General features: G+C 46.7%; 1 protein-coding gene across 1 annotated transcript; it reads left to right on the top strand.

Annotated features, from left to right (window-relative positions):
* Positions 1 to 744: 744 nt before the first annotated feature.
* On the top strand, positions 745 to 21,785 carry LOC125943659 (uncharacterized). Its single transcript, XM_049663109.1, has 3 exons — positions 745 to 841; positions 16,951 to 17,385; positions 21,667 to 21,785. Exons 1-2 carry the CDS (start codon positions 830 to 832, stop codon positions 17,329 to 17,331), a joined length of 393 nt encoding a protein of 130 aa, XP_049519066.1. The 5' UTR covers positions 745 to 829; the 3' UTR covers positions 17,332 to 17,385; positions 21,667 to 21,785.
* The last annotated feature ends 3,356 nt before the right edge of the window (positions 21,786 to 25,141 follow it).

The following is a 25,141-nucleotide window of genomic DNA, read 5'->3' as shown; positions in this document are numbered from 1 at the left end:
GTCATGCGGATAGAACAAGCGAGCGCAAATTAACGGAAGCTTTGGACAATTGGCTGGCGTCATGCATAGGCCAAAAGAGAACGCGCGCGCGTACTATTTGCTACGCGACAGGCGATGACGCCTTGTCTTTCAAGTCTGGCGCACAGCTCTGCCGCGCTCAACGGAAAAAGAAAAATGGCCGAACTCCAACGCGTGCTATACGAGCATGTGCACTTCGGCAGCTGAGCGCAGAATAGCGTGTCCGAACAAAGGTATTAGCAAGGAGGCTGAACGCTTTATTTATTTTGCTCTCCCGTCTTTTCTCTCTATAGCTACGAGAAGGAAACCGGAAATAATAGTAAAAAATGTGGAACAATGTATTGGAAAGGGGGCTAAGAAGAGGGCAGGTTGCTCGCTCCCTTGTCGCTTTTGCAGTATGGTAGAATAGACGGGCAAGGCTGGCGAGGTTTATTCACACGCACTGTGGCCCTGGTCTAGCAAGGAAACAAAACTGTACCGGTGTCCCCGCCGATGAAAAGAAGGAAAGTAAGTGGCTTGCCGAGGTCAAGGGAGTGGTTCTTTTGTGTTTTCCCTGCAGCACCGGTTTACAGGGGAACAAACATGTCTTGCGGCGTTCGCTAATGAATCGCGACGCCGTGGAACTCGTTGGTTACCTCGCAGTGGCAAGGGAGAAGCATCTGCGCGGAAGATCCACGGTTGCTCTCCTCCCCAGTCCAAACTGGAATCACTTGAGTCATATAAGAATCGCGGCAGCTCTTGATACTTCCCCACACCGCTTCCAAGAAGCCGACCCGGCTATTCAGTCAGCAGGAGCAGCAGCGGCAGCAGCATGAACGCGCAGGTATGTACGCAAACCTGAAACTGCTCTGAATGGCGCGCACCGTGACAGGGCACGCGACCAACGTATACCAAGATTGGACGGGGCCATCGGCTTTTTTCCTATCACCTCGTATTTTCAACCCCGCGCACAAAGAACGAGGAGGGAGTCATTTTGGTATACTAAGCGGGCGCTGAAGTTCGCCCTGACCAGCAAGCGACATATCGTTTAAGGCCGTGTGCACGAGCGAAGGACACCGTGTCAACCATGTCCACAGTATTCAGAGGCAAAATTATTTCAACTGCGATTACTTTAAGTCTGAAGTATCCGTGTTGGCGGCTCAGTGGTTGTGGCGACTTGCTGCTTTGCACAAGGTCGCGGGTTCAGTTTCGACCCCCACGGTGACATTTCCGATCATAGGAAATTCCAAAGCGCCCGTGCGCATATAAGTAATCTTTGACGAACATCTACTGTTCAAGTTATTCTGGAGTCTTCCACTCTACGGTACCTCTCATAACCCTGGTGTAACTATGGCAACTGTTAGTTCACTGCGCCCCTCACCAGGTTTGGCCATTTTAAACAGACAAGCGCAGTGTACACAATGCGCGCTGACGATCGCGCCTGCAAAGTATTACTCCACTGCACGCCGCGAAAACAGCGGGAATTTCAAACCAATCGCTGCGCGCTCTTCTTCTCAAGGGAGTCGCGCTCGCAGACGGAAAGTCGAGGTCAGACCTGCACGCTGCGCCTGTGTAATTCACATTGCTGAAACGTCACTGACCGCGACACGTGACTTCGAGAATTATTCAATGCTACAGCAATGTTTATAGCTCCCATTGTCGGCGTCCTTCAAGTGACCTTGAGCCAAAAGCCAGAGCCGTTATCCGGGCACTCAAACGGACTCAAACAAGAACATCCGGGCATCGTTGCGAGTACAAAACGATATCATCCGGGCAACCAGTCAAAACGTCAGAAAATGCGGTCTCTGGCCCCCAGCTCTTTGTACAGGACCACATTACATACGCTAGTTAATGCACAAACAAGTTGCAAAAAATATTGCTTCCGAGTTCTTCCTAATGTTTGTTCACAATATCACTCAAGCTGCAACTTCTACACTGATGTTTTATTTGTCATTTCGAATAGCGACGTTCAAAGAGCAGATATAGGGCACCACACACTTGGTTGTCATCTTTTGGCGCTCAGACAGGGTTGTCTGTGCTCTTTTCAACGCCAGCGGTCCATGAGTTGGCCGTACATTTGCAGTCGACCACTTCGACGTGACAAGAACATGTTGCGACAGGCGCTGAGCGCACTATGCTGTTGAAAGCAGAAAAGCATTTGAAGGCGGCGGCACCACAGGCAGCAAAAGACGCCATATGGTAGCCATTTCATGCTTACATGTACTCTCGATTACGGGAGAGAAAGTAATTTTTAAGCGAAGCTTTATAAGCTCACAAGTGCCGGCGGTGGTGGCGGTGGGGGTGTCACGCTGAAAAATGGGCCGATCCTGGTGATAGTGAAGAAAGGGTCCAAGCTCAATGGCACATACCCTTGTCGTGTGGGCCGATCTTGGTGATAGTATAGAAATGGTCCAGGCTCAATGGCACATACTTTTGCGGCCTCGGGGACCTGTGACGCGCCCTTGAACTACCCTTGTCACAAGTAGGACCCAAAGAGGCAAAATCACCAGCCTTTCCCCTGTCGAGAAAATGGGGGTAAGCGAAGCTTGTCGTCCGATTCTAGTGTGAGGGCTTCCCAAGCCCAGGCGAAACATCAGCGAAGAGCCGCGGACCCCGAGTTGCGGGAGCGCGATGTTGAGGCTAAACGTGAGCGAAAAGCCGCCGACCCTGAGTTTAGGGCAAACGAAGCGGAACGCCTGCGACAGTGTCGTCTTGCCACAAGCTTCGCTTACCTCCATTTTCTCTACACGGGCAGGGCTCTGAATTTTTTGTTTGATCTCTTGCTTCACTAGACGATTTAAAGTTTAGAGAAATAACAACACCTACAAACCGAATGCCTGCGAGTATGTTTTACTCCAGTGCCGTAGCAAGAGGGACGTACTTCATTTTCGTCTGCTATAGTTCCCACGTCATGCAGTCGCGTACACGCGGTAAGCGAAACTATCTGCCATTTTTGAAGGGTTCCACGGCGAGATTGTGCTCTTCGATCCGCTGTATGCCTCAGTGTTCTTGTGGCACTGACTTGTAGTCAGTTTTTCTCATGCACAGCGCGCAACATCGCGCGCTGCGTGAAACGAGTCAAACGCAATATCGCGCACACGAGACCGTCACTGGACATGCGCCGCGCAGAAAAAAGCGAGAGAGAAATTAAAATTAAGGCGGGGCCTGTGACGTACACGTCATGCGATCCTCCGGGTCTGGTATCGGAGAACGCAGGGAAGGAATTTTGCTTGGGGAGGCTAAACAGGGGCAAGTGGAGAGAGTGTCTATGTTAGCGGTGAAGCTCGCCTCCTGAAATCATGGGTTCGCTATATTTCAAATATTTCTAGCTCTGCAATTAACCAACCAATTTGAAAACTTCTTGCGGCAGAACGCTCCCTAGAGGGCACGGAAGAACTTTCACCTGTTTCAGCGTTATAACCAAAGTTTGCTAGGTCCTTTAACGTACTTTACAACTAGCTTACCGCTGAAGTTTTGACAGAAAGAGGTCCTATAGACTATAAGCGGTCTTTTGAAGACTAACGTTTTGTTTCTCAGCCCACGAATTAAGCAGACAGTATCAGTGGATGAGTCTTAAAACTGGCTGTGTTGTTTTGTAAATGTGGGGGCAAATAAATGATAACAAATGTCTGTATCACTTTCAGGCCTACAAACCAGTGTGAGTGTTTTGTCGGTAGCACCTTCTTGTAATGTGTAAAGACTCCTGCGAGCTGAGGCACCAGGCTCTGCCGTCAGAGAAAGAAACCCTCCAAACAGGCAATGTAGTTTTTGTAATTTGGCTGCCACTGGCTTATGTCTGAACCCAAGGCATATGTACTGTATGGTGGCGCTGGGTGGGTCGTCGCGAACGTAAATGCTTCTATAGTGGCAATACTGCTTATATTTCACGGTATTACACGAGGTACGGTTCGGTATTTGCGGGCAGGCAACCTGTATTTTTACTTGGTGTCTAGTGTCATTTAGGCATGGATGCGTATGTTGTTCGTGGTGCTATGACATCAATGAAAAAACAAAAAGCAAATGTGAAAGTTGTGTGGCCCAATGGGCGCTTCGAGAAATTGTATTGGCACCACACTTCACAAATGTTTAATCAGTAATTGGATAAAACAGGATCTGAAAGATAAAACGCAGAAAGTGGACTGGATAGCGGTAGGAAATGATGAGGTGGTAGGAACTCGCTGGACATGCCTGACGACACGCACCTTGAACAGCGGAGCATTCTCGATACGGGGGGTTTCCATACCTCTGCTTTCCGGGCTACTAATGTGCTTCTGGCATTCCTGTGTAATACAGACCTTTCTTAATTAGTCTCAATTACTGCTATTCGTGTGCGCGTTTTGTATATATGTGTGCGCATTTTCATCATCTCACACCCTTTCATTGCTCTCCATCTCACCTGGAGGAGCAACCCAAGACAGCTGCTAGGCAAACTTCTCCAGATATTAATAAAGCTTTTTGTATGTCCCTCTCTTTCTTGTAGGACAAATATGAATAAATGTTGGTCCGAAATAATATAAGAAAATTGCAAACCACTAATTAAGGTAAAAGATCGCTTGGCGGAAAAAATGCAGTGCCATTCCACTCTTTGAAAGTTGATGACCAGCGGAGCTGTATGTGTGGTGATAAACAATAATGATAAACAATAATGAATAACAATAAAGATACATACCGCATTATATGTCATTTTCTACCGCCTTTATTATCTTGTCACTAAGGTTACTGTAGCTTTGTGGTCGCTTGGTAGACGGCCATGGATTTTGTAACGACGCTGGAAAAGTTCTTCGCGAACGTCAAGTCTATGCATGCAGGACCGCTGACGTGTGGCAGGCCCACCGACGTTTGTATAGCACTGAATGCAGAACCTTTCCAACAGAAGTTCCAAGAACCCATTTCCCTCTGGCCGACACAGGTTTACGTTGAAATCACCCACAATCACGATGGGAGTGGAGTCGGTAGGGGTGATCCAACCAAAGGCGTCAATCATAAAGTTCTCCAGGTCTCCCTTGGACGTCCCGGATAGAACGTAAACTGTTGCGACAACGTCACGTGGCCCACCCATCCCGTGGCCAGAACGCAACTGAGATAACGTGCCTATGCAGTGCGTGACGTCACCAGCCAAAGAGATACACCCATTGGTTATTTTCAGTTTTTTGCACAATGGAGCCAACTGGTGGAAGAAGATGACAACAACGAACGTGCGAGCAGTGGCACGAGCGCGTACGCGCGGTTAGCGAAGAGGGGCTCCAACCAGCCAGCTGTGGAAAAAGACGACGACGCTAGAGCCATTGATGATGATGATTGTTTTTGGTTTGCGCGCTGGGTCTACACATGCAGCCATCCGCTAGAAACTAGCGTATTACAGCTCCCCTGTAAAAGGTGTAAGTGACAGCTCGGACAGGAATATGATCATCGGACTATGGAATGATTGACATAATCGCCGAACTATGAAAAAAAAATCTATCTTGTAGGCATGAAGCCCTCAAGCTTCTTAGGGATAACTGCGTATCCGCAGGACATGAACAATAGCTGATTCGCAACGAAAGCTGCGTATGACCTCTTTCAGTGTTAAGGACAACACACCGGCCGATCAAGGTACAAATCGTGGCGCTTGCAACGTAGGAACGTCACTTACATTTCGTGAAAAAAGCAGATCATGTTGAATGTGACACTATCGCGGCATGGCAAGGACGCGTGACTGAACATACTTTGGCAGGCTATTCTGAATTAAGGAGTCGATTGATCCACATCGACTCGATAATTAATAAACAGAAGCAACATGTCCCACGATCTGCGCGTGCGCGGAAGTGAAATACTTGGGCAGTAATTACAGCAGCACATAGATGCCAGAAAGTCACTGACTACCTTGCCGGGCATGCTTTAACTGCCCAATAGAAGTTCTTGCTTGTAATGTGAAAAACATGCGCTGTTTGGATATCGACCATTTTACACCGCCTATCTTGTTACTACAGGACATCGAAGACAGTTAATAATGGCGGAAAGAACACACTATTGTGTTGCCTTGCATACTCTATTGTAATGGTCTGTACACATAGTTAGGCGAGTTGGTTTGACATGACGATGGTGTACTGATTATTTTTGTTCACGTGCTTCCTTGTGTTTTCGTATTTCTGTTCCTCTTATGTCCATTCATGAGTGTCTTGTGCGTGCATTCGAGAAAAGCTTGTTAGCAACTGCCCACAGAGCATTTATATTTTGTGAACATTTATATTGTACGAAGTTTTGTATTGTATGAACATTTAAAATGTATAAAGATTTATAATGTGCGAGCGTAATTGTTTTGTTTACGTAAACTATAGAAGGGATGTCCCTATTATTGCACAAAAGGTTCCCAGCAGAACGTATAGACACGGACAGAAAGGGACGACGACACACGCTGGACTAGCAACTGAATGTTTATTCTTGGTTTCACACACCTTTTATAGCACACGACAGCTAATGCTTTTTCCTTTCGTCATGCCGGTTATCCGTTTTTGCGAAATATAAGCTTTGCGCAAGTAGTTTTTTTTTTCTTTTTCTGTTAGTAGTATCAATGGTGTACTGATGCACGATTGCCCGCATCTGCCAATGACCATGGCTTCTAAAATTTCGCGCGTCAGCTTGTCTTTACTTTTTTTCTAAAACCTGTATGTCATAAAATTGTACGGTGCAATGGTGCTGGCGATGATGAAAAGCGAGATGCCCAGCGGAGATTCCTTCTAAAGATGTTGCATGCTCTCTTGTCCTGTCATTGACACACCTTCCTGTTTCTCCTATATATCTTCGGCCACATGATAAAGGTATATCATATATCACCCCTACCTTGCAGGTATAGTGTACTACTTCTGGTGGTTGATTGTGCACTGCTTACTTTTCTGGCCATTGTTGACGCGCGCACACATTGAATATGCCTTGTTTGGTGCTGAACATAGAACCGTGACGCCTTCCTTTCCGGCTATCTTCTTTAGCTTATGGGTTAGGCCGTGGATATAAGGCACAACAGCGACCTTCTTCATTTTCTGTTGACTCTTTTCTTCTTCTTGAGGCTTGCTGTTCAGGAGTTTCATCTTCTTTAGCAACCCTTCGGCGACTGCTGTAAGCAGGCCTTTCGGATAGCCAGCGTTGTGGAGCCTGGTTACCTGGCGCATGAAGCTTTCTTCCATGAGATGATGACACGACTTCTTTAGGGCGGCTTGTAGCACTGCGGTCAGGATGGCTCATTTTACATTCTTGGAATGGTCGGAATCGTATGGCAGGAACCGTTGCAAGAGCCGGTCTCGTACTTCCAGCGTGTGTGCTGCGTTTTGAAGGTGATGGCCAAATCAAGAAACCTAATTCTTTTTCTTTCTGTTATTTCAAAGGTGAAGTTTAAATCCGGACATGCTTCATGGAAAGTGTTCAGGACACCTTCCCTGCACTTGGTTCACTGTGGTTCATCTGCTGTTCATCTGCTGATCGACCGCGTGACACCTACGTACATGCCGAACTCATCTGTTTCGGTTCCGCTCCCCGAGAGTTGAACGGTTTAATCGGCGCGAGACGCACTTAATGAAACATCCTTGTCTTCCATGGGGGAGGGGGGGGGGGGGGGGGTGAGCCTTGTAGGGGCGCGCCCTAAGCGCGCTCCCGATTGCAGCGCCAGCACAGCGTTGCGCAAGACGCGTGAAATAAACACAGATTGCACCTCTGCGTTCGTTGCGTGCTGACGAGCGTTCCGCCGCTCGTATACACGCGGCGTTCAATAGGCGTCGCATATCGCGACCACTATAAATGACATTTGCGAACGTTAGCGCTGGAACCATTACATCTTTCCAGATTGCGTGCACCACCTCATACTTATTGTGGCCCCACAGTGCGCTGTGTTTCATTATTGCTGCATTCCGCCTCTCCTTTATGTTCAGATTATATTGGGGCCCTATAACGTAAAATGATTCCAAACTTCTTTTTATTCCAAACTCCTGACGTCAAATTTACGTAACCACCGACGCAAGCATCGGGCGGTGACCCGCAGCGTTGTCTGAACAACCCAATCAAACACTCTCCTCGTTTATAGGAGGGCGCCTTTCTTCGCTTTCAAAACTAATAACATTGTCTACACTCAGCGGTTTTTCTCATCTAATTGGCTGACAAGAGGCGAGGAGCACGCTCTAGTGGAGAGGGTTTCGATGGCGCCGAGCCAGCACAGTGAAAATAGATAACCGCATGAAGAAGGTGGTGTCGGCTTCTCCGATTGGTCCGCTTCGCCTTACTTAGCTTGCGGTGGCTGGTCGAAAATCGCAGCGGCGTGCAACGAAAGGATAAGAATGCCGCTAAAACGGATCCTCAGCAAGGAAGAGTTGGCAGAGCGATGTCGTATGCATGCCGAAAGGGCTCGATAACGTTTTACTGCCACGAAAAAAGGTTTATCATGCGCAAATAAAACATGCTCACCGGCAGGTGAGCATGTGTTTATGCTCACGTAGCGAGGGCCTGAGCGATCGGCGGGCAGCCATCTTCTATTCCTTTCGGAACGGGGCAGTCTGTGGCTATTCAGAAAAATTTTCAGTTTTGTTCGGCATATTGATGCATTTTTTTTCACGTACACGTCACTGTGACGTGGTGCGTTTTCGCGGTTTTGTGAGGTCGCGTGACAGACAGGCGAAGTGGGCGTAGCCAGAAAACATTGGACCAATAGCAGAGGGCTAATGGTGAAAAGGCGTCGAATCAGGAATGATTATTTTTCTTTTGGGCGGTTGAATCATACCTAATCAGTGTGTACACGTTATATCACATGGGGAGCTGTCGCGGTTTTCGTGACGTCGCGTGACAGACAGGCGAAGTTGGGGAGTGGCCGGAAAATGTTTTGACCAATCGTGGAGGCTGATTGCAGAAATTGGAATCAAAACAGTTTGGAATCATTTTACGTTATATCGCCCTTGGTGGGTGCTTGAGTAAGTCTTTCCTTCGTTTATGTGTACGCCGAGGCATTTATATTGCTTCACTGTGGGTATTACTTGCTGTTGAATTGACACTGTGTAATTACTCGTCTCTTCTTGCTGGGCTGCAGAGCTCAGTCGTCACACTCAATGACTGGATCCTTCCTAGAGGGACCCCTCAACACCGCAAAGCTATATATGACAGCTTGCTTACCTACCCTATAAGAAGCGAAACCATTAACTTAATCTAGGCACCTCACCGGAAAAACCACTGGGGTTGCCTTTTCATACATGTACAATTTTCTGTTTTCTTATGATTTAATAAACGTATTTCTCTCTCTCTCTCTCTCATTAAAGATCATAATTCCTGATTTCTCTGTGCCTAGATTTGCCGCTGTGTTGCCACAGATATTCGCAAGTGAATTTAAGCCTCTTGGATTGTCCGCTAGTTGCACTATGTCATCCGCATACATCAGTCCAGGGACCTTCTATAGCAGCATTTGTCCATTACGGATGTAGGATAAATCAAACCCTAATTCGCTGTTTTCCAGTTGTATTTCTATGTGCTTAACATAAAGAGTGAACAACAATGGAGACAGAGGACATCCTTGCTTCAGTCCTTGGTGAATTCCCACCACTTCATTACCTTTTCGACCTTCCATACAACTTGTGCTCGGTCGTCTCTATATGTCCCCCTCAGCAGCTCCACGAAATCGTCATCTATGCCTTCATGCTTCGGAATATCCCATACCAACTCTCTGTCTACTTTGTCATAGGCCTCTTTAATATCTACAAATGCAATCGATAAAGGTCTATTCTGAGCTACTGAAATATCTATGCAGTGAGTTAGTACAAACATATTATGGTCTAAGCGTCGGCCTGGCCTGAACCCATTCTGTAGTTCCACCAGTACATCATTTTTCTCCACCAACTTAGACAGTTCTAATTTTATGGCGTGCATTGTCATTCTGTATATCACCGTTGTTACTGTAACTTGCTGGTACGAGCTCGTCTTATCCCTATCTCCTTTGCCTTTGTAGACGAGGTTCATCTTGCTTTCGCGCCTTCCAACTGGAATTTTCTTCGTTCTAATCACTAGCTGTATGGCATTAATCAGCGGTGCCTTGCTCTTTGGACCGAGGTTTTTGATTAGCTGTATTTGTATTTCATCAGGGTCCTTCTGCAGTGTTATTAGGGACATTTTCTGCTACCTTTTTCTAATAAAAGCTTCCTATGTTAATTTTTTATCTCTCAGGCGTCTCTGTTGTTGCTGGATCTGTTGTCTGAACTACTCTTTCTTCCGTGCCGAAGTTATCCCTAACAGCGTTTGTGATGTACCGCAGCGCATCCTCTAATTGGTAGAATTCACCGTCTTCATCCCTTATAGCCGCCTTCAAGTTTTTAGTTGGAGCTCAGAGTGCTTTTATATGGTTCCAGAATCTTTTTGGGGCACCTTTGTCTCTTTTGTGAATGTTATGCACCCAAAGTTCACTTGCGCATTTCATTTTCACTTGCACGAGCTCACTCGCCACGCTTTTCTTATCTCGGTATTTGTTCCATTTAAGGAGCACCTCTTCTTCGTGTAATCCCAACTTTTTGGCTCTCGATGAGCCCTATAGACGCCTGCTTACGCTCTTCTATAGCTTGCGTTATTTCCTTGTTCCACCACTTACGTGGTTTCCTCTTTCCAATCCAACATTTTTTTTTTTTTTTTTTTTTGCCGTGTCTGTCTTATTTCCTGCTGCATAACGTCTACCATTCCTTATATTCCCAGACTACTGTAGGAAAAGCCTCAATTTTCTTCTTTATGTGTTTGTGGGATCTCTGTTCATTCATGTTTAGAAATTCCGATGCTATTGGTTCATGTTTTGCGTTAGTATCTCTCCCAAACTTAAGTGTTAAACGTCTATGACCGCTACCAAGGCTATGTATTTTTTTTTCAATTTTCGACTATTATCATTTAGTTTAGTTGTTCGTAGACCATTTCTGAGACTAAATCGTAGTTGATACATGACTGCCTGTTTTCGCATTGCCACGTTACCTGTCCATGACACTTATTCTCCCTGTTAACTACTATAACGTTCTCTTCACCACACCGGTCCAGCACTAGAGAACCGTTGTAATCAGTATATCCGTCTAAATCGCCCATGTGCGCGTCCATATCTCCCACTAATATCAGCTGGCCCTATTTCTTGAACTCATTAATATCGCTTCTCATGCAATCAACCAATTCCTTATTTCTTTCTCTGCTATCACTGCCTGTTCATTGGTAAGCTACTCCTAGCCACGCCTTTTTGCTTTGCCATGTGCCGCTAATCCATAAATTCTCCTTACATGTCTCTTTTACTCTTTTGCCACTTCAGACCTCACCTAATTAGTATGCCTACGCCTCCGTCTTTCCTTGGCCTTTCCTTTGTATTGTGAGTGCAATCTAGCTCCCGTGGAGTCCTTTCTCTAGCTTAGGCTAGAGCTTAGCTTAGGCTAGAGAAAGGACTGTGCTGCCACGAGGACTGTGCTGCCATCGAGGATTGTGCTGCCACGACGGCAGAAGTGCGCCTGGAGTGGCCATATAGTTCCTATGGCAATAAAGAAAGGCACAGGCCTGCGCGGCACATGCAGCACAGTCACAGCGTAAGCTAGAGGAGGGGCTCCATGGGAGCTCCATTGCGCAGTGTGCTAACCTAACTATAAGCAAGACATCGCTATATTGGAGGCAACACCATTGGACCTTGTTTATGTGAAGGCGACACAACAAGCCGACGTGGGTTTTTTTTTTTTTTTTGCGCGTGAATTGGTTAGAGTTTGGGAACCACAATGGGCCTGCTGACGTTTAGCTACATAATTTTACGTCAGGTTCAGCCTGTCACCAATAAAATTAGGTGCCACCATTGGACAGAGTTCCAGAAAATTTAAAAGAGCTGACTCAAGAGCATGAAGCTAACGCCAGGGAAAGCGTCGGGGAAATTAACAGCATTCTTTTTCTTTTATTTAAAGGTAGGAATAGTGAGAGAAAAGTGAAATGAAGGTGCATGAAAAGGCCACTTACCACAAAGGGGAGCTGAACCTCAATCTTGCACATTACTCTCGCGATGCTTTGCCATTAAACAACCACGGAGGCTTTTCTCATGTCCGCATTCTCGGGTATTTATAAGTATGGGCACATGATTAACCCTGGGAGTAAATAGCCTGCGCTCCTCAGTGGCATGGCGGTAGATGTAGGACACCTTTTTAACCGCAGATACCGCGTAGTACATGAACTTAGGAGCAGGAAAGAGGCCAATAAATCTTCGTATGCTACCTCATGGCGTCATGGCCGACAAGGCCGAGACCCTCGATTGGCAATGAGCAACAAGCATAAGTAGAACCGAAGATCTTTTTGCTAGTTACAACTATATGAAACAAACATACAGTGGAACCAAGGAAAACATAGGGCAGGAGGAGGAGGAGGAACAAACTTTTATTTAAACCAGCAGTTTATTTGGCTGGGCCTAGACCTCCCACGTGGGGACATCGAGGTCTTGCCTCTTCGCCGCCTCGCAGGCTTGCTGGGTAGCCCAGAGTTGGTCGTCGAGTTGGGAGCTGCGCAGGGCGGCGTGCCATCTCGACGAGAGGGTCAGGGTATTATTTGTCGGATATTGGTTTTTACATTCCCATAGCATGTGGGGAAGCGATGCTGCCTCAGTCTTACAGATCTTGCAAATGTTACTAGGGTAGGTGTCCGGGTAGATCCTGTGGTAACGTGTTAGTGAGGGGTACGTGTTTGTCTGTAACAGGCGAAGGGGGCATGTAACATAGGGCAATCTTTTTTTATTTTTTACTGAATCGGGACAATATTATGCAAAATGGAAATAAGGGGACAGAAAGACGGCTTCTCGCAAGTGGGAGCCAAACTCAAATACGGTTGTAATTAACAGGAAATTCAGTTCCTCGGTTTCACATTTCTTCTCACTCATTGCATAGCCAAGGCCTGATCAACTTTGCCACCGTTAATGCCATGACGTACCATATCAGGGTTTATTGGCCACTTGTCTGCTCCTAAATTCGCGTACCAGGTCACGCCTGCGGCATTTAGAAGGATGCGCGCACGTCCGCGACATGGCCCTTACCACGAAATATGAGCCTGGTGTGACCCCACAGTTATGTCGTGAGTTGCGCTGGCTGAAAATTCCAACCCAATCTCTCACACTTACACAAGTACCAAAGTACGTTGAGAGGACGGCGGCCGCGTAAAGCAGCGTACGTGTAATGCAGAAAACGTGGGTTCGCTTCCTACTTGCCGCAAGTTGTCTTTTCGTCTACTTTGATTTCTATTTTTCTATGCGATATTTCTACATTTTAGTATAAGAAAGAACAATTAGTTTCTGCTATGCCTTCCCCAGCTTCATTGTCTGTTTGCTACATTTGGTTGTATAACGAAAAATAAACGGAACCTCTATGTTACCGTCCTTATTCTAGTTCACTGACTCAACCGAGACTTGTTCTAACAGCATCCCCAGAGCCCTCGCAAAAATACAGGAAGGCAGCTGTCCGGGTATCTGGGGTGGGAGTTTAAACTGCAACATTGTAATACGCTGTCACTTTTAAACAGCATTCTATTGTCTGAAGAAGGTTCGGGGAGCACTCGTGGTAGTTGGAGGGACATGTTGGTGTACTGTATAAAAGAGGTCGTTTGAGATGTGGAAAGTCTGGAAGGTTTTACATCTTCTCCATAATACTGAAAATAAATAAGCCGGACAGCGGTATTGCGCATATTATTTTGGTTTTTCTTTGTGGGAAACAGCGTATACGCTTTTGTATCTTCTTTAATCTCTTGTAGCCTTAGACCATATGATTGCCACATGAAAGTGCGAATGAACGTTTAGATGTTCGAAAAGTAAGTGAACACAAGGATTTTGGGAAAACAGGAGGGACTATTTTTTCTGCAAAAATTTCCCTGTGGTGCACGGCTATCCGCCAGTAAGTAGACAATGTCCTGGATAGTGCGTTTTGGTAAGGATATCGTTTCTTTAATATCAGTTATCCGGTCCGGTGGAGAAGTAACAGAATTCTTCTAAGGAGGCGGTTATTTCAATGTACTGTCACTGCAGTTTGCCTGTGTTGTCCATTGGAAGTTCGCCACTGATTAATATATGTGGCGCAGAATTGCTCTGGCGAGAAATATACCTAATGTGACAAGCTCGAGTGGTTAGGTTAGTTTTTGTCCTGTGCTGCCTGTATGCAGACCACGACGCGAAGTAACGACCCCTACGGGGATGGCTGGAAAGTAAGAGCCCTCATTTTAATGTGTTGTACTTGCCTGTGCACGTTAATAATATTTGTTTATTATTGCGAATTCCTATTCTATATGAGAGGCGAGTGTAATCGGCGAAACGTTCAGCACATGCAGTAAGGCGCACATTTCATGTTACGAAAGAGCAGTTATGGAATACACCCCGTATCCCAACAACCCACCCTATTATAAGTGTCTGGCGGAGATGATTCTGTGACGCCCCACACAGACAAGAACTTTAAGAATCATTTTCTAATGTGTTATTGGGGATCGATATCCAGGTATTGTCAGAATATTTTGCATTTTGTGTTTGTTTGGTTAGGATACCCTGTAAATGAGTAAATAAACTCCCCTTTATGAGCGTTCTAAAGCGATTCCTCAGCTTCTAAAATGAATAGCTATATTTGGCTACAGTGAAAGTTTCGCGCTGGCCATCTTGCTGAGAGAAAGGGTGAGAGAGTCATCAGCCGTGTTCGCCGCTGGATGACGACGGCATGATAACGGCGGCATAATCACGACTGAATGGTAGCAGCAAGATTACGATTGAATTGCAAGATAATGACGTCGATGAAACAATAAAGGTATATAGTATGACGACAATCGGACGACACTTCTTAAATGATGATGATTGCACGACGACATGCATGACCACAATGGGATTACGACGACTGTGTGACGACTATAGAGAGAGAGAGAGAGAGAGAGAGAGATTGATATAAAGAAGGCAGGGATGTTAACCAGTCATGAGTCCGGTTGGCTACCCTACGCTGGGGGAAGGGAGAAGGGGAAGAGAAAGAAGGGAGCGAGAGATGATGATGATGCTGATGACGATATTTGGTGTTCTGTGGCGCAAGGGCCAAATGTGGCCAAAGTGCGCCAAGACAATGAATGGTATGTTTGCCATGATCAGTGAGTTACGATGATAGCATGCAATGTGGCTGTAAAGAGGCCTAAAAACAAATCGCGATATAGAAGCGTAAAACATATATCGAATAGAATTATGGCAGTGACGTGTGGAATGATCTGTGGGTTGTGAGTGTATGAGAAATGGTCATGGGGCTAAAATTAAGAGTATAAAAGTAGCACGACGCCTACCGAAAGCATTTGTGGGAAAATACCAGGAGGCACGTGCTTTCTTTAATAAAATACCGTAGCAGTGGCCTGTGCAGAAAGGCCGTGCTACAAATCACCTAGATAGATAACACGGAAATTGTGTATATTCTTTAAAAACGCGAGAAGTGAGAGAGGGTGGTGGTATGGAGTAGGCACGGATGGTACTGCAGAGACAAAGGCACTCGTAAAAACCAAACACTCTCAGAAAGCACAAAAGTGCCTTCCCTGCCTTCTGAGCCGATGATCGGTGGGGACTGTGTTGTAGTATAATCTGTTACCATAGAGTTTTGAAATAGTGTACGCAACCAAACGTAAACACATTACTTCAGTGAAAAAATAGCGTTGTCTTTACTGCGCATGTTCCGATCGTTATTTGGTTTGTGTAGTTTACGTGCGCCATGATAACGTACGTTATTTGGCGAGTGCACCGTTCGTAGTGTTTACGCACGCTAAGAAATAGCATTGTCGAACGTGGCGGCACCCATGGCTCCCGTTTCAGCTTGAATTCTCGGGATGGCTGCGCCCTCGCTCGCATTGATCGCCAGTAACTATTGAAATGAGCTTTTGCTTCTTCTAAACTCCCCTAAAATGGTTGTTATGAGCGCATAGCGCACCTAAATTTCTTAGATATCTCGGAGAATCCAGGGTTTGTTTGCCTAACGACATAAAAACGACAGGATGGTTGCTAATCAATTGTCTTGGCTTGGATACATTTCGCACAAGGCACGAGACGACGTCCTGTCTTCTAACGTCTTCCTTACGTTTGCGTTCCCGTACGTAAACTAAAGGGATTGAAGGGACGCGCCCCGTAACGGCCCACAAAGGTGCTTGCGTTTAACGTATGCAAGGCGACAAACGCTATTCTAGAACTAATAGCGAGTCGCCGACGTTATGACGAGAATCAAACGACGAAGCTGAAATGACGACGACGGAACGACCACAATGGCATCATGACGATGGTACGACAAGGAACACATGACGATGACTGATTGACGACGACGCACTGAACACGATGGCATGACAACGGTGGCATGACAATCATGTTTGAATTAGGGCCTAATTACGATGGAATGACGAAGAAGGAATGGCGTTAACGAAACGACGAAGGCGGTATGATGACGACGGCATGACAAAAATAAGATGACGCTTCTGAAATGATGACGATGGTACGATCCCATGTAACGACGACAGCAAGACCACAACGGCGTGATGACGACTGTATGACGAAAATGGCGTGACGACGGCGGCATGACGAGAGTCAGACGAAAAAGCTGGAATGACGACGCTGAAATCAGCACGACGTTAGATAGATAGATAGATAGATAGATAGATAGATAGATAGATAGATAGATAGATAGATAGATAGATAGATAGATAGATAGATAGATAGATAGATAGATAGATAGATAGATAGATAGATAGATAGATAGATAGATAGATAGATAGATAGATAGATAGATAGATAGATAGATAGATAGATAGATAGATAGATAGATAGATAGATAGATAGATAGATAGATAGATAGATAGATAGATAGATAGATAGATAGATACCACGAAGAGCGTGAAGTATGCTAAAAAAGGGTAATCGCAGTAAAATATTTGGCGCAGGAACCAGCGCTATGACTGAGTGAGTGATTTCCATCGCCTGCTTCGCAGAGATTCGTCGTGGTTGCCGCTCTCCTTAGCTCCGTGCTGGGCGTGTCCCGGGCAGCGCCTTTCCTGGGATACAGTCTAGGCGGCCTCAGTCCCGGTTTGGCGGTAGGCACCGCAGGCTCATCGGGCGCACCCATAGCCGTCGCCTCTTCTCCCGTCTCCATCGTGTCCGAGGCAAAGTCTACGAACGTGGGGCCCGTGTACAGCGCACCCTACGGCTACGTACCACGCGTGGCGTACGCGGCGCCCCTGCACGTGGTCGGATACCACACACCATACGTGGCAGCGCCTGGATTAGTACACGCAGTCGGCCTCGGAGTAGACCGCTACGGATACGGCGTGCACACGGTCGGGGTAGGCTACGGCACCGGCTACCACATCTAGGCCTCCTGAACCACGTGATTGATTGGACAAACGACAAACACCACGCAAAAGCAGGTACGTTGCCGGGGGTCAAGCGCGCGGAGCTGTTTGCAGGATGTGTGAATATAACCAGGAAAAGCGTTCCTTTGTATGACTGGTATTCTGAGATGTGCATGTCAATGAGGAAAGAATAAGTGGTGAGTGCCGCAAGAACAATAAATAAAAGTGGCTTCTACACTGTATACTTGAGAACGGTATCATTAACACGTTCCAAAGTATGAGATCCACATGGTAATGACAGCGCGTTCGGAAGCTTGAATGTCCAAACAAAATGCAGCATGAAGAAAAAGTCAACTCACTGAAGCTTTCAATATTTCAAATTGTTATACACGAAAAGCTGAAAAGAACAGCAAATTCGCGTCACATTTCAACTGCTGGCATGCTTTCCATGACCTTGGCTGGACGCCAATGTTTGCACTATTTGCGGTGGAAATTTGTGTGGCCCTAAAATCAAAGAACGTAAAAGATATTTCGTAAACGCCGTGACAAAACTTTTGATGTACAGGTGTACTATTTATTCGTTTATTCACGTACAAACGTTTACTAACAACTTCTGCCTTATTCGGAGGTTGAATGATCGTAGTAGCTCACACGTTTCTTTGAAATTATGTGTGCGTTAGCTCTGTTAGTATACAGCCACTTAAAAGAAAGCCTTAAGTTACAGTCATGTCAACGACAGCTGACTAGTCAAGAATTACAATGAGGACGACAATGAAATGTACAGCATATCAAGCGAGACAGTATGTATTCGTGATTGTATCACCGCGCAAGGATATGTACACGCAGACCACATAGCGTTCATATTCAACCGCAAAACACTTCACAATAACTTGAATACACTGCAGTTTGAATATTGTATAATGATGGTTCACTGTATTTTAACTTGGTTTCTAACCTTTGTATATGCATTCGTTGTTTTTTGTGTTTCATGGTATCATTTTTTCTGCGTTGTGTAAAGCGTTACCCCCTCCCTCAATGCCCTCCAATGCGCCTGAAGGTATTGTGAACACATTAATAGCTAAATAAATACGCAAAACGAATGCGTACAAAGCAATACAAGTCATTCCCTTGTATTGTCCACAGTCTTGTCATTTTCCTAGAATGATCACTTTATAATGGCCTGAGTGCTACTGACAACCACGCCAGGGCACGCCAGACATGAACCACGTTGCGCTCCGTCAAACGTGTCTGGTATGTCCATCCGTGGTTGTCAGTACTAGCAAAGGAGTTCATTAATCACATTTCTTTCAAAAAAGTTCATGAATATCTCTGGTAGCACTACGCGCACTACCAGATGAACGAACACCAACTAGCCCAATTTCTCACCAAGCTCGTTTCCTAGCACTACTTTGCGAACATAACGATAATACCACGAAGACAATGACGCGACGGTTGACTCGTCCCGAGTGAAATGTAATACATGTTCAGCCTTCAGCTTTTCGTTTCGGCCTGTTGCTTATGTGTTCCACTGCATAAATCTTATCAGAACCAAAGATGAAGAATCGGGGAGGATTGAAGGAAGAAAAGATGAAAGAATACTAAGAATAAGGCTGCAAGAAAATGTACATCCACTTTACATGGCCTCCCATCACAGCGCAGCAATGGTCCCTCCGCCAATGCATAGCGTACGGAAGTTCATCGCGAAATGTGTGCATTGGCTTTGCTGCGAGGACCTGCAACTCCCCTCGTTTGAGTTCGCCTGGTCACCATATGGCAACAGCTGGAACTGTGCGCCATGACAGGATGCGAGCAGCCTCTGAGGGTGGCGGAAAAAAAAAGAAAACGACTGTTCTTTGCCGACCTTTGCTCTTCACCTATTTCGGAAACATACTGATTTGTTTGTTTTTCAAAACTTTCTTCTGGCGCTTGCTCAAAAACAAAAAAAAGCTTGCTTTGAGAGATTTTCGGTGGGGATTATATGAACAGACTGGAATTCTTGAATTCGCGTACACTGGGGCTTTTGTGCCTGTCCGAAGATGCTACCTCCAGGTACTAAGTTCTTTTTCGGGTTCAGATGAAACTGCAATCAAAGAAAGCACATTTATTACCCTGGAAATTGCTGAATTCCTCTGTTAGGTTCTGTCCTCCCGTTCATGGCGATAAAATCGAGACTGAGCGTTTCCGCTGTAAACATTTTTGTTATAATTATCAGTACCTTAGTGATCATCGTACGCTCCGGGAATTGTCTGCCGCGCAAATGAATCATGTCCTGTGTGGATGTACGTGCCTGTACCTTAACAAACGTGGCTAAATCTTCAGCACGACTCGACTTCAGAGTGCACAGGAAAGAGTAACTGCACTAATTTTACTAATTTATATCATAAAGATCACGGCCGCGTCGACGAGAAGCTGATTATGAAGTTACCAGCCCGCAAATAACGTAGCGATGGCACATAAAAGCATGAGGGTTCTCAGTTCGTCATGGAAGCGACTACACCGGGCGTTTTGCCACCATAGTCATCTTTGCTAACAAAGGCGATCCCTGCCTTATCTCTTCTTCTCTGTGCAACCACAGATACAGCTAAGGCAGGCTTCTGCGGAGTAGTATGAAAGTACACGTTTCTCGGTACAAGATAAGCCTTGGTTATTTCCATGTGCATGCGCATTTGTGCATGTGCATACATGTACATGCAGTGAGTACGTGTTTTCAGAATAGAGCCTGAAGAATTGACAGGAAATGAGGTCGCTCACGGAGGCGCTGTATGTGTGCATCTCCTCTGTCTTTCTGCCGTCTTTCTAGCCGAATTCATAAAACAGGCTATGTACCTACAAGCGCAAGAACAGGTGCATGTTAAGAGTAACCGATAAAGTAGGGTCGATCACTTTATACGCTCCCCATGTCGATGATGTAAACAAACCACCTTATTTCTTTATTGGGTCAGACATAACCATAAAACGTCGCAGTTTCGCCCGAAAGGCGAAGCATCTATTGCGATAGCAAATTAGTGGACAGCTATATGAAGTAAGGATAGCAGTTTTATCGGCCGTATAAACTTGTACTCATAGGCATACTAAGTTGACAAGCATGGTGTCCCACGCGCACAAGGAAACATGAACTCATTTCACTCGATGACCGCGGAAACTCGCTCTCAAAACGCTGGGGTTAAGAAACGCGGATCAGAGAACAAACGGGGATAGCCGATATTCTAGTTGACATTAAGCGGGGGAAAATGCAGCTGGGCAGGCCATGTAATGCGTAGGATGAATAACCGGTGTGCCATTAGAGTTACAGAATTGATACCAAGAGAAGGGAAGCGCAGTCTAGGACGGCAGAAAACTAGGTGGGGTGATTAAATTTGAAAATTTGCAGGCGCAAGTTGGAATCAGCTAGCACAAGACAGGGTTAATTGGAGATTACAGGGAGAGGCCTTCGTCCTGCAGTGTACATATATATAGGCTTATGATGACGATGATGACGGAAATGCGGTAGCGCAGCAAAAGAATTCACCTTCGAGCTGCCGCTTGGATCAACGCGAACTAAACCACGGAAACACTGCATAGAGCGGACTCTGTCATCGTCGCAGATCGCTGTCAAGATACAGCGGCCACTCGGGCCGCCCAGAGTAGAACGTCCCCCCCCCCCTTCACCGCTCCCCCCCCCCCCCGGAGCCTTGCGGCCCCTGCGGGAGCACGCGGCCGCTTGGGCAGCCCGGAGTAGGATGCACCACCCCCCCCCCCCTCCCTACCCTACCCCCGGAGCCTTGCGCGCAACGGAAGACGGCGCGCTTCCTCCCCGTTACCTTCCCTTGCGTGTGCGGGATTGAGCCGCGATCGCCGGCTCACCCTCGCACACTTTGACTGGCACATACAGCCTACGGCGCACGTCGACGATTTTATCGCCCTCGGACTTTATACGGAACCTCACGGCGACGGCGACGGCAGAAATGCGCCTGGAGTGTCCATATAATTGCTATCGCAATAAAAAAGTGCATGCCACAGAAAAACATCAGCAGCCTTTTAGATGATTTATGGTTGCCGTTAAAAACCAGTGTCCTGAAAAGGGGAGAGCTATGGCTCGACTGCAGCCATAAATAAAGAAACCTGATATTTACTTTGGAGCGCTGCGGCGTTACAACTTCACATTTAGGTGTATTTTGCATTTCAAACTGGACGCTGCTGCCGCAGGCATTCTCCGATTTACAGAGAGAAAAAAAAAGCTCTAGCTGTTTCAATTTCACCTTGTATGCTTGTGAAACTTCCCCACCTATTTGAACCGTATTTACATAGTGCTGCTGTTTGTCTCCGAGTGCGTTGTGGGAGGCTCTATATATATTCCGTTTTCTCTTTTTGTTTCAGACTACAGTGACTGAGATTTTGAGATTCTCCTGAACCAATTGCAAGCTCTCGACGTAGCCTCCCATTGCGAGAATAAAACATCTTTAACGCATCGACTTAATAATAAACATTTGTTCCATTCGTTTTCATTTACTTCAACTTGTCGGCTTTCGCTGCCTCAAATAGTGCAGTGTTTTTGTTTTGAGGGGCGAGCCGTGCCACACGCTGTCCAAGCTGCATTTAACAATGATTGCAGTGAAAACAAACACACTGCGCTTACCCGAAGTGTCAAGAGCGTGTGCAAAACGAATTTTGAAATTTTCGAAGGGGACCTGCAGCACTTGAGAGAAAATTTAAAAAATAATACGTTAATGCAGTCAGGAACATCTTAGCCATGTACTACACGTTGACACATAACAAAGATCGTGTTGTGATCCCAATGAAATTGTCATTTTTGATTTCTCATAACGCGGTTTGGAATCGCCACAGTGATTTGTTTTACCTCAAGGTGCAACTACGTGACAAACGGCTGCTGGGCCGGCATCCTTTAATCTTCACGAATGAACAGAGCGTTAGAGTAATAAAATAAGGAAGGAATAAGGAAGGAAGGAAGGAAAATAAGAGGCGAAAGGCAGAGAGGTTAACCAGGTTAAGTGTCCGGTTGGCTACTCTGCACGGGGGGATGGGGTAAGGGCAGAAAAGATTAGAAAACAAGAGAAGACTAAAAAGAAGAAAAGAAAGACACAAAAGAACAAAAAAACACATCTGTCCGCACAATGCTATAGTTTTTCATGAAGTCCTGTTTCTTTCAAAAAGCGTACTAGTGCTTTTAAAGCAGTTCGTTCCGACGTCGGCTGGGACCAGGGACCAAGAATTCTGGCTTCCGTAAGGGGACGGCTGTCTATCTTGTCGAGCGTGGTTCTGAGGACTTTCCTTTGTGCACTAAAACGACGACAATCACACAGAAGATGTGCTATAGTCTCTTTGCACCCGCAAGTTTCACAATCTGGACTTGTGGCCATTCCCATCAGGTAGGAGTACGCGTTGGTGAATGCTACTCCAAGTCTTAGGCGACAAATGAGAGTTACCTCCCGTCGTGGTAAGCCATGTGGAAGGCGGAACTTCAGATTAGGATCCAAGGAACAGAGGCGCTGGTTTTTAAAGTCCGTTGAATTCCAGTGGGCTAACGTAAGCTCGCGAGCAAGCGCACTGAGCTTCCTTGCTGCGTCTGTTCTGGACATAGGGATAGCGGCGCAATCGGTACTGGTATGTGAAGATCGAGCGGCTGCGTCCGCAATAAAAGAAATTTTAAAGAAACGTATACCAGCGGAAGGAAGCAAGTGAACAAACTAGACGAGCTACGAGCGTAACCTGCTCGGGGGCTTATTCAGGTGCGCGAGGTTGGATAAGTAGTAAAAAACACAGCTTGACAACCTCCTCACTGGATGAGACATCGCTTTTGCCGCAGAAAAATTGCAGCATCTAGTGCGTTAGGAATGATGAAAGGAAGAGTACAATAAATGTCATGGATCAAACTTGGCTGTCTCCGCACATACTAAATGCTTGCGAAACAATTTTTCGGAAGATATTGTTTCTTTTCCAACTAAATAAAATTCAGAGCCCTTCCACTACTCTGAAGATGGAAATGGAAGCCAGCGAAGCTGTGACTGTGGTAGGTCTGCTATAGTGAATATTGCTGTAGTGAATTTATATGTTATCATTATTGACTATATTGAGCGTATTCGGCTTGTTCGTCAAAAAGCAAGGACACCGGCATCTTGTTTTCGCCCGGCGCGATGGTCAAGTAGTGCGTTTGCTGCGCCAAGTCCGCCCAATCTTCATAGACTAGCGTATGAGCCGCAGCGTTCACAGCCGCGGTACACTGCACGGCATCATCAGGTACCTGACGTCAGGATCCTGGAAGATGTGGTTACACGAGCATCCGTCCCATAGTGAGTCCAAAGGGCAACTGCTGATAACAGCGCTAGCGCGGTCTCTACGTCTCGAGACGAGTGAGTGAGTGAGTGAGTGAGTGAGTGAGTGAGTGAGTGAGTGAGTGAGTGAGTGAGTGAGTGAGTGAGTGAGTGAGTGAGTGAGTGAGTGAAGTGAGTGAGTGAGTGAGTGAGTGAGTGAGTGAGTGAGTGAGTGAGTGAGTGAGTGAGTGAGTGAGTGAGTGAGTGAGTGAGTGAGTGAGTGAGTGAGTGAGTGAGTGAGTGAGTGAGTGAGTGAGTGAGTGAGTGAGTGAGTGAGTGAGTGAGTGAGTGAGATAACTTTATTGGAGGTCCGTCGAAGACGCAAACGCGTCGCGCACCCGGCTAGTCCCACGTTGGGACTGGCAGATCTAGTCCCACCGGCCCGGTCGAGGGCACGCCAAACAGCCAGGATTTGCTTGTCTAGAGCGGGGCTATGCAGAAGCGAGTCCCACTCCTCATTGCTGAACTTGGGGTATGGGCACAACGATTGGTGGGACGTGCCGCCGCCGAGTATTGTGACATTTGAGAAAGAGGCATCGGCGGTGGCGAAGGGTATAATGCGTCATCCATCATCCGTTTTGACACCTGTGCTAAGGCACAACTGCAGGGAAACACCACGCACATAGAGCCAAACCACCACGCACATAAAGCCAAAGCATATGCTGATGATGATAGTTTTTTCTACACGTGGACACGATCCTGGGGAGCCTAGCCCTTAACAGCTTCGCTGTAAAACAGTTTGAAACTTCGCTAAGGATTACTCTAGGGACATCTTTTCATTTTATTGCGATAGCAATTATATGGACACTTTTACCGGATTTCTGCCGTCGCCGTCGTCGTCGCCGTCGCCGTCGTCGTCACCGTCGTCGTCGCCATCGCCGTCGCCGTGAGGTTCCCATATAGATAAAATCTTCGCCGCGCGCCGTATGCCCGAGCGGAAGCGTGCGGGGACGCGCGCTATCACGGAGAGCGAACGCACTCAATCACCCACGCGCAAGCAAGGAAGCGGGAAGCCAGCGCCGGAGAGAGCGCGCGGGGGGGGGGGGGGGGGGCGCACTTCTACGCTGCCAACAACCGCGCTCGTCGCTCGTCCGCACCGTCTCTTATCTCCACACGGCTCTGACCTTTATGCACTGTGCATTCGCCGCTCAGTTTCTGTTGAAGCGATAGACCGCACGTACCTTCGCCCGCTGCAGCGTCTGGGCTTGCTGCCAGCGTTTTGACAGTCGTTGTCTGCAGTCATTCAGTGTGATCTATTCATGTTTGTTTGTGTGCGCTCACACCACGCTTGTTCATTCAGTTAGTAATAGTCGGGCCACATTTTCCAACGCACGCTACACATGCAATGCTGCCCGGGTCGGCAGTGCAGCGCTACAGGTGTGTCCCTTCGCACGCGCTGCCCACGGGAAGCGCTTCTCATCAACACCACCGTTTCACACGCGCCTCCTCGTGGTCATCGAGTCTCTCTTCATGTCGGTCTACTTACGCCGCAGCACACCTGCTTACTTAATCAGCTCATGTTT

Source organism: Dermacentor silvarum, chromosome 2 (assembly GCF_013339745.2).
Source record: "Dermacentor silvarum isolate Dsil-2018 chromosome 2, BIME_Dsil_1.4, whole genome shotgun sequence".
NCBI classification, from domain to species: Eukaryota; Metazoa; Arthropoda; class Arachnida; order Ixodida; family Ixodidae; genus Dermacentor; species Dermacentor silvarum.
The sequence above is the reverse complement of the archived record's forward strand: the minus strand, read 5'-3'. Positions and strand labels throughout refer to the sequence as shown.